This window comes from Eupeodes corollae, chromosome 1 (assembly GCF_945859685.1).
Source record: "Eupeodes corollae chromosome 1, idEupCoro1.1, whole genome shotgun sequence".
NCBI lineage: Eukaryota > Metazoa > Arthropoda > Insecta > Diptera > Syrphidae > Eupeodes > Eupeodes corollae.
Window position 1 is genome coordinate 47,624,053 of NC_079147.1, and position 10,606 is coordinate 47,634,658.

Genomic DNA, 10,606 nt, shown 5'->3' on the forward strand with positions numbered 1-10,606 from the left:
AACCACCATCACTCGGCTTTCAAATGGCTTAGCTATACAAATTTTATATACACGAGTATGTATTGAGATTTAATTAAAATCTTTCCACGTACCTACTTAGATTTTGTTTATTGATGCCTTCGGAAAAATCCATCAACAAGATGGCAAAGGAAATTTATGCGTTTCATTTCATTGCCTTCATCTTGGCCTTCATCTTCATCACAAACGCCACCACACCGACCACACTAAAACACCATCAGCTAAACCAAACAAATAAATAAAAATACCAAAACGTCCATCAACCATTCTGAGTCTGTGCATTTCAGATACCAACTATGTACTCAATGCTTTCAGATACTCTTATATGTGCCTCACGCTCACGCAAGACACTTTTCCAGAATAAAACTCAACCAAAACTTCATTTCAAAAGCAACGTTTTCTTTCACTAAACCAAAAAATATCAGGAAAAAAATGGCCTAAACGAAAAAAAAAAAAACAATTAACATCGGCCTAGATTTATTTTTATTTTATTTTTGTTTGCTTCTGATTTTAATCTGAAGAACTTTTACTTGTGGCAGGCAAAAACCATGCGAAAATGGAACGTGTTCGTGCTACTCAGGCATCAAACTTTTGTGGTGGCACGAAAAGTATACCAACGATACAAAAGGTTCCCACTTTGATAGACCAAAAAAAAAACAAAAACAAAAATTCAATCTACCTTTGGATTTTTCTATCAAACAAAATTTGCTAACAGTTCTTTGCACATAGTTGGGTCGAAGTTTTTGTCAAAAGATGATTATGTTGAGATTTTGGTTTTTCATTAAATTTTGATGAACCTTTTCGGAGCAAAACTTTACGAAGCGAAAGTTATCAACTTTCAAGATCAATAATTACAACAGAATTATCTACGTTTCCTTAATAAAGTAGAGTTAAGTTTAGGTTTTTTAGAATTCCTTCAGAGCAAAGGGTTTTTGTTCGAGGTAAAGAACTTTGAAACGGAATAAAACAAAGATAATTTTTGTTCGCATTGACATGAAATTAAGTCCAATGCTAACCTTTGATTTCTGGGATATTACGGCCACTTGGACGTATCCTAATCTGGGAGGTTTAATTTCCGATTAACGTTTATCGGCACCAACATGGCGAATGCTGTCCTGCAAGAGATCAATCGTTTCGGGATAATCGGCGGCGTTGACAAGCGACTTTACAAGTTCCCACAAAACTCTATAGAGGTCACCATTGACTGTTTCAACAAACTCTGGTGGATTATTAGCATTACAAAAACCGTGGTTTTACATATTGACGTATCAATTTAATCAATATTGGGTTTCATTGCGAACAAAAATTCGCTTATGATAATTTGGATCAAGAGAAATTTTGTTTTCAAACAGAGCCATGGTTTTCAAAACTAATGTTCCTAATTTAGAAGCGAGCACTTTTGATGTCTATTAACGTTCAAATGCCAAACCAAATTTTAAAAAAGATTCTTAGATTCGTCGATTTTTCAAAAACTTTTACAAAATACTAATGAAAATATTTTGTGTGAGATAAGTTAAATCTGAAAATAATATCTTTCTTTGTTCTTCTTATACTTGAGTCGAAAACCATTTCTTATCATTTATATATTGTTTTTGTGTTTTGTAAAAAAGTTGTCAATTGAATTTTTTGTAAAAAAAAATTACTAAACGTTAGCAACAATATTTTGCGTATGACGAAGTAAGTTGTTTTCAAAATCTGTATGTGATCACGATATACATATTTAAGTTTAATAATATTTTTAAATAACATTTTTGAACATTACTCTATGTTATATAGGAAAATAGAGATTCGATATTGAGACCATTATCAGATTTGAAAATCAGTTTTCACCAATTTAAATTTTTATGAAAAAAATACAATTAATTGAATGTTAAAAACAACATTTTTTTTGAGATTCAATCATTTTGAATCCAATATTTATAAAACCAACCTCAGTCTATCAACTCCTACTCTCACCTCCCCGTGGTGAACATCGAGTGCCTAGTACCTCAACTGGAGATTGGGTTCAAAACCCAGTGGAAAATTGTTGGTGGCAGCAAACGAGAGAGGTGAGGAGAAGTGTTTCCACTAAGGCATCTCTCCTTATCTCCTCGGCAGCGGACGAATTCTCGAGATGGAATCAACGTTGGTGTCTACAGTTCCAGTAAGGTTGAACTACTTAGTGAATACCTTATAGGGCTTCTTCGACATATTCGGAGCCCAGGCCTAAAAAAAGAATTTAATCCGGCTATCCGTCCTTGGAGTTATACTAAGGATCTGGCCATCCAAGTTGGGGTTTGTGCCGTCGGGGTGACTTCCTGGCCACGTAAAAGCTTTCATAGTTGCGAAGCACCAACAAGCCTCGGATACGGACGGATTTACTGTTGACAACCAACGCAAACGAATAAAGGACAACGAACTTCGGATATGCACGTGGAATGTTAGGTCCCTTAATATACCACGTGCGGGAGAAGAATAAGCGGAGGCCCTAGACCGCTATAAAGCAGATATCACCGCCATCCAGGAAATACGATGGGATGGACCGGGCAAAAAGATATTTACTATGGTGACTGCTACCACGAACACCAACAGCGCTTATTTGGATGCGGATTCGTCATTGGAGCCAGACTTAGGCAAGAAGTCTTGAGCTATAGGTGACTCAATGAGCGCCTCATGACCATACGCATCAAGGCTAAATTCGGCAACATTAGCCTGATATGCGCGCACGCCCCACAGAAAAGAAAGACGACAAAACCAAAGATATGTTCTTCGAGCTCTAAGACAAAACATATGAGCAGTGCCCTAGTGCCTAGCCTGCCGCAAAAAAAATGTATCGAAAAGCAGTGGCAACATTGCCAAGATGCAATCAGAGAAGCCGCCTCTGATGTGCTGGGTTTCAAACAGCCACCAACAAGAACCCCTGCTTTGATGAGGAATGTCGGCAGGCAAATGCAGCCAAACAACAAGCACGCAAAGCGGCGCTGCATAAAAGGACGAGAGCTACTCATGAGCTCTATGAGCAGAAGAGGCGAGAGGAACGCCGACTTCTCAGAAGGAAAAAGAGAGGGCATGAGAATCGTGCGGTCGAAGATGTTGAAAGGTTTAAAAGCAGGAGGTAGTCAAGGACTTCGTCTACCTAGGCTCCGCTTTAAACGCAGAAAACAACACCACCACTGAGATCAAACGCAGAATAACTCTTGCTTACCGCTGTTTCTTTGGGCTAAGAAAGCAATTGAGTGGTAAAGTCCTCTCTCGAGGGACCAAAGTGTTGCTATATAAGACCCTTATCATCCCCGTCCTGCTATACGGTGCAGAAGCATGGACTATGACAAAAGCGGATGAAAGCACCTTGGGTCGCTTCGAGAGAAAAGTTCTTCGTGTGATCTACGGTCCCGTATGCATCGAAGGGGAGTGGAGGAGAAGATGGAACGACGAGCTGTACGGCTGTACATCGCCTTAGACTTAGCCAGAGGGGTAAAAGTCCAACGACTTAGATTCCTGGGTCACTTGGAGCGTGAAACTGGAGACATCTAGCTAGGGACCAAGCTAGATGGAGAAGTTTGTTGGGTGAGGCCCTAGTTCACACAGGACTGTAGCGCCACCTTAATAAAGTAATTAAGATACAATTTAGAGCATTTTAGTAACTTCCATAACATAGTTGCTGGAAATTCTCATTAGTTATGAGTCTTTGTTGGAATTCATGTGAAATTTAGACATAAATCTTTTTAATACATATCATGTATTTGGAAAATACGTTTTGGCCAAACTTTTATTTTATCTATTTCCTTAAGATCTAGAAATAAACGTTCACCATTTTTATATCTTATATATAAAAATCGCAAAATGTGTTGGTTACTTTTCTTTATCTTTTTTTTTAAATGTTTGTTGAAGTTCAAGGATGGTTTTTATGGCGAGCAAAATTCTAATAACTGCCGGAAAATCATGAAAACAGCCCGGCTCAAACAAATCCGTATATCGTGTTTTGTGCAGAGTGTTAGTGGTGTAAGGGTTTGCTTAGTTAGTGTTTAGTGATAAAGTAATTTATATTTGATATGCCTCCTATAAGACGAAGCAATTTAGGTAGAAGAACCCGAGCTGCAGCAAAACAAGCTAATTACCGATATAATCTGCACAAGACCGTGAAGACCAAAATGAACGTCAAAGAATTCGGATATCACAAACGCGTGAATCGCGAGCGCGACTCTCAATTAATGATCGCTCATGTTTGAATCGAACTGCTTTTAGTTACGATGTGTCAATTGACTACAGTAACTATTAATGTGTTGTTATTGGTTCTATGAACTCGGTTTGCTCACACTGTAAGGCATTGAAACACAAAAACGAAGCAAATAGATTGTGTTACGCAAATGGTAAAGTGAAATTGATACCATTGGATCCATCATTGGTTTCAAGAATAGGAACATATTCCATACATTTTTTAGCACATATCCAACTCTTTAACAATTGCTTTTAAATGACGTCATTTGGGGCAACAAATAATGTAGTTCGGGAAAATTTCATTCCAGCTTTCAAGGTATGTATTATAGCAGTTATTCATAATTATTTAAGGGGGATTTCTGGTCTAGAGACATGAATTTTAGGTAATTTTTGAAGTGCTGTAGAAAAAAGAGAGCAACAATTTTACCATCATTTTTTTTTAAACATTATTTATTCACATTAGAAGCATACAAAAAAAATACAAAAGTAAAAAAAAAAATAAAAATTCCGTTAGTTATCGGCTGATGGAGTGGTGCGTCTCAAGAATTTGGTGCGTGACCGTACCCACGATTTTAACTCTCCCAGAAATCTGAAATCAAAAACTAAAAAAGAGTTTTAATCTACAAAAATGTCACAATATCTGGAACTACGGAAAAGTTACAAACATTTGTTTTTACAAAATGGCGACTGCCTAAAAAAAATTTTAAACTTTTTTGAACATTCTTCGATTTGTTAAAAATAGTAAAAATGAAAGTTTGGGGATGGCCGTAGTTCAGGACGTAGACAAGTCCCTACAGAAGACTCTCTTAAAATTTCAAGTAAATTGGTTGGGCAGAACCTAAGAAATCGTGGGTATCAGATTCAAAAAGACAGTTCTGAGAAAAACGCGTTTAAACTACCCCATTATATCTTTTGTTCGATTAGTTGCAGCCCAACCGATTTGGATGGCTGCTCAGCAAAATACTTATTTCTCCGAAAATAATTTGAATTTCGGAAAATCCTCTCGTAAACATATTCTTAAATAGTTAAACTATGAAAATGTGAAAAAAATCGATATTTTTTTATTTCTAGACCAGAATACCCCCTTAAGCGAACAAAATTTTCTATCACCTAAGCTAAGATGTTGCATCGAGAAAAACTGTATGATCTCAACACTTTGAAAGAATTAATTCAATTAAATCTTCCACTGTTGAATGAACAACAAAAGTATGTATTTGATACTCTTATGAAAGTAAACAATGATGAAACTGGCTTAATTTGCTTCTTAGATGCACTTGGAGGTACAGGAAAAACTTTTTTGATTTCAATAATATTAGCAATAATTCGCTTACAAAAAAAACTGCACTTGCACTCGCTTCGTCGGGAATCGCAGCGACTTGAAGGTTTTGCAGCAATGTAAATTGATAGCTTGGGATGAATGTACGATGGCACATAAAAAATCTTTGAAGGCTATAGACATAACCTTAAAAGATCTACGAAGCAATAATATCATATTTGGTGGTGCAATGATTGTATTTGCAGGAGATTTTCGTCAAACATTGCCAGTAATTCCACGATCAACGACAGCTGAAGGAATCAATGCATGTCAAAAGTCCTCCAAGTTGTGGAAACATATCTAAGTGCTTCATATAAGCAAGAATATGCGTGTGGAGTTGCAAAATGACCAATCTGGAAACATATTCTCTAAACAATTCATTGACATTGATAATGGCAAATCTTCTATAGATATGTTGACTGGCTGAATTATTTTTCCTCAAAGTTTTTGTCAGTAAACGCAAACGAACCGAGGATATATAATTCAGTTGATTCAGCTACTAACAAAGATGATGTATTCAATTATCTACCAGAATTTTTAAACTCGCTGGATTTGCCGGGATTGCCACCTCACAATCTTCAATTAAAGGTTGGATCAATAGTTATAGTGTTGCGAAATATCAACCAACCACGTCTTTGTAGCGGTACACGGTAAGCGAAAAAAAATTACTAAACATCTTGATAGAAGCAACTTTACTCAAAGGAAGGTATAAAGGAGAAGATAAACGACTAGTTTCCAGTGCGGCTTGCTTTTGCTATGACCATAAACAAGTCCCAGGAAAATCATTAAGTGTTTGTGGTATTAATTTAGAAAACCCATGTTTCTCACATGGTCAATTGTATGTTGCCTGTTCCCGTGTTGGAAAACCATCAGATTTGTTTGTCTATGCGCCAACTAATCAAACAAAATCATCGTTATCACAAAAGACTACTATGATAAGAAAACTTATTTCTGTTAATAACTATGATTCACGTGGTTAACAATAAAGCTATTACTTATTTTTAAATCGTTATATAGTATGTTTCATTTATTTATTTTTTATTCAGGAGAATGTTAAGCCACGACCATAAAATACGTAGGAACAAAAACAGCCACTTTACAAATCTTTATGACAGGACGAAGTCTTTCGGGTCTGCTAGTTTCTTTAATATATTTGAAAAAACAACTTTCAACCCGTTTTGATTTTTTGTGTTGAAAGCCATTTTAGGATAAATATTTAGTTTAGCGTTTCATTTAGATTCTTGTAAGACAAGCGAAATCTAACAATTTTTTAAGCTTTTTTTCGAATATTTTATGATATAAGAAAAATATTTCAACCAAAAAAGCCTCATATCTCCATAAATCTCATAAAATGTACGTAATAAATTAATTATGAAGTCAAAAGAGGGCCACAAAAATCCATTTCAAAATGCAATTTTAATGCCAGTAAGAAAACCTTGTCAACCAGTGTGTTCCAAAAATTTAATGGTCTTTGGAACGCCGAGAAATGTCAACATTCTCAATTTGAAAAACAAGGTCCAATCACAATAGCTTCCTATTATTATTTAATTTATACAAATTATTGTTGTTAATATAAAGTTAATTCCTTAGAAAAATCCAAGCTGTACTTTTGAATAAGAAATAAAAACTTTCAATAAATGATATTAAAAATTTGGTTTTGTAAGAAAATATATCAGCAACAAAACAAGCATGAAAATCAAACTCATGTTATTGTATGCAAAATATTCTTAACTTTTTTAGAAAAATCCAATTGATAATTTGTACTATTCCAACTTTGCGAATAGCTACAAATCCTCCTTAAACCTGATAAAGAAATGGTTTTCGACGCATTAATGTAAAATCTATAAACGGATCAAATCAAAAATGTTTTTATATTTTCATTGCCAAAAATAACCAAAAGCCCTTTATTATTTTTGATAAATCTCGATAAATTGTACTTATTCATTTTTTGCTAAAAGTGGCAACATTGTTTGATGGCCAAAGGATCATAGAGGACGTGCATATCGACCTCAACAGATGGACAAGAGGCCTCGTAATTGCCTACGCTTTGGATTCCGATAACAATGGTTGGATGTTGAGGAAAAAAGAAAAGAAAAATGGAATTTTCAGATTAGAAGAATAAAATAAAAATACAAACCTTAAACATATTGTGTGTGTTTAAGAAAAACTTAATTCTTTTGTTGGGCTTTGTGCTGTTTGTTGGCCTGATGGGGCGGCTTGGATATACAATCATACAAACTAACGTAAATAGACACACACACATACAGCAACAAACATACATATAGGATGTTAAGGTTTACTTACTTATTGTGTATAGGTACAAGGATACATCCTGTTGATTTCCTTTCCTGTTCTTTTTTTTTGAAATACATTTTTGCTGTTCTTTTATTCTTTTCGAAAAAGTTGTGTTTCTTTCCTTTTTTCATTTCTTCTCCTTCAGTATTGTTATATGCTTTGCTTATGCGGAATTCTACTTCTCTTATTTTGTTTCTTTTATTCCTTTGTTTAGATCAAAGTATTTAATCTACTTAAGAAGTTCTTGACACTGACAGAATGAAAAAGTTTCTTGTTTTGTTAACTTGTTTGCTGCGCCGCGACGAGCAACACAACGAAGACTACGACGACGACGACTGTGTTTGGGGGAGTTCCGTTTTGTTTTGTATTTTTAAAAATTTACTTTTGAAAAATATCAACAATAAAATATAATCAAATAAAGAACAATACTTATAATTAATTACATTTACATTCATAAATATAAGATCCACGATGTACTGAATTACCATTGCTAACATCAAATAATACAAGTCTTAATGGAGATCAGATAATAATTAAGATATCATTTAAATATTTACTATAGTGAGCTACATTCCGTCCATTAGATTAGATTTATATAAACAGCATATAAATAATTATATTTATTAGATCTTAAAGCTTGATAGTAAAGAACATGTAAATTTAGAAGGTGTTTTTGATTTGCTGAATATTAATTGGGTCTTTGATTCAGATGAGGGAATTCTTGTTTCATTTGATGTAAATAATGAGTGTGATTCCTTGATTATTGATTAATTGACAACTACTGTTAATTTGGTCCAAATGAACAATCATAAGAACAGTATTTATAGAACACTTGATTTAATATTCATTGATAAATGTCTAAGTTTCTCTGCTAAAAAATCAATTTTCCAAATTTTTCCAAATACTATTCATCTTATAGCCTTAAAATTTGAATTCAAATTATTGAGTTAATTCAAAACCAAAAATAATATCACATTATAAATACAATTTCTCTTAAGCTAATTTTAATAATTATTGATCTCTTCAGCCTTCAGCTTTGATTTAATCTCGGGACTTGTCTTACTTTTATAATGATTTTCTTGTTTTTCTTAGGGGAGCTATTGATCTTAAAATAAAATGAAAAATGCATCTAAGACCTCCTCGTTATAATAGACGCCAAAAGTCTTTATCTGATATCGATTTGCGTAATCTTTACATTGTATTCGACCAAAACTTCAATGTCCTTAACAAATGTACCTATACCTAATGTTCAAAATCGAAATAAAAAACTATTACCATTTATGTGGATTTCTTCAGTTTGGTTGCTAAGTGTTAGTGGCCTGTCAGTTACATCGCTGCACATAAAATCGACATCGGTGAATACCTCTCTATCTGGTGGATAGATTCCGGTCTTACGAAAGCCTGCTACAATATTTGACGGGGTCATTGATTTTTCAAATGCATACCCGGCTGCAGCAGCAATGTCGTAGATAGTAAAAGTCTTTTCGGGATTCTGCATCATAAAGTTGTCAATTGCATTGTTATAAGCTGTTTTGAATGGCTTATAAACGGTAACATCTAGGGGCTGCATTTTGCTGGAGGAATGCGGTGGTAAGGTTAGTATTACAACTCCATTGTCTTTGGCAATGTTAAGGGCGTTTAAATTTATGTGGCTCTCATGGTTATCCATTATTAACAGAGTTGGGTTTTCTTTCGAACTTAAAGTGAAGTTTACAAAATGCTCCATGACTTTAACGAAACATTCCGAATTCATCCATCCAGATGAATTCGCCAGCCCAAGTGTGGCCGGTGGTGCACCGCTCAGCATATGATCTTTAAAGTGTACCCTTGGGAAAATCATAACAGGCGGAATGAATTGCCCGGTTGCGCTTATTATACAACATAAAGTTACCAAAGCTCCTCTTTCGACACTTGTAACTTTATTTACCTGCCTGGTACCTTTCTCCGCCAGAATTTTTGCTGAAACCTGCACCGTTGTCAACCCGGTTTCATCCAGATTATAAATCCGGGTTCCAGACGAAAAGCAGTTGGGCGACCTTGATAGAACTTAAAATAAATTATTATAAAATAAGCCCACATTATGCCTGTTGAATGAGGTTGCCCGCGACAAACTGCAACCCTCTGGTGTCCGGAATGAAAGTGATGGGTTCCGTTTGCGAAATCGCTTTAACCAACCATCAGTGGCTTGCTTGTGTTCTATCCAATATTTTGGAATCGTTTTAGAATTTGTTATGGCAGTTTGGTACGCTAAGCGTTTGACGTCGTCTAAGGATAACTCATAGAACATTTGTGAGCATTTTTTTACATACGTCGCCAAAGACTGTTCTTCTTCAGCGGTGAAAATAGCATTTACGGCATAATTAGGGCTCATTCTGGCCAGGGATGAATCATTATATTTCTTTACACAGCGTGCAAGCGTTTCGTGGGCCACTCCTTTATTTTCTGCAGCCTTTCGCAGGGAACATCCATCTTTTACCATTTCAACAGCTTTTTTCATGGCATCTGGAGGCGTCTTCCCATAGCTGTACCGTTTATCCATAATTTACTGTGAGACATGTCTCACTGTTCGCCCTTTGAATCTGTCTCACTGTTTAATTTGTGTCACTTTTAAGAAAAACTTTTTTTTACAAAAAACTGGTAAAGCTACCGAATACTTTTTTTAAACAGTGATAGCACACATAATAACAAACCAATTAAAAAAAACACTAGTTCACTTACCTGAATAATTTAAGTTGCTACACAAATTTTCAAAACACGAAAAAAAATACTTTTACGCTTTAT

At 35.0% G+C, this 10,606-nt stretch overlaps 1 protein-coding gene across 1 annotated transcript; it reads right to left on the bottom strand.

The window, feature by feature from the left end:
* Window positions 1–1,097: 1,097 nt before the first annotated feature.
* LOC129938634 (uncharacterized) lies at window positions 1,098–10,364 on the bottom strand. Its single transcript, XM_056046304.1, has 3 exons — window positions 9,938–10,364; window positions 9,101–9,871; window positions 1,098–1,222 (listed from the first exon to the last, which is right to left on the bottom strand). The coding sequence occupies exons 1-3, from the start codon at window positions 10,362–10,364 to the stop codon at window positions 1,098–1,100; spliced, it is 1,323 nt and encodes a 440-aa protein (XP_055902279.1).
* Between the last annotated feature and the right edge of the window lie 242 nt (window positions 10,365–10,606).

Excerpts from the sequence above, each read along its gene's own strand:
- LOC129938634 (XM_056046304.1), bottom strand. The coding sequence starts at position 10,364 with ATGGATAAACGGTACAGCTATGGGAAGACGCCTCCAGATGCCATGAAA. Across the intron at positions 9,872-9,937 it reads CCGGACACCAGAGGGTTGCA|TTCTATCAAGGTCGCCCAAC; the intron begins GTTTGTCGCGGG and ends ATTTATTTTAAG. Across the intron at positions 1,223-9,100 it reads TGAAGAAATCCACATAAATG|TCAATGGTGACCTCTATAGA; the intron begins GTAATAGTTTTT and ends TTGTTGAAACAG.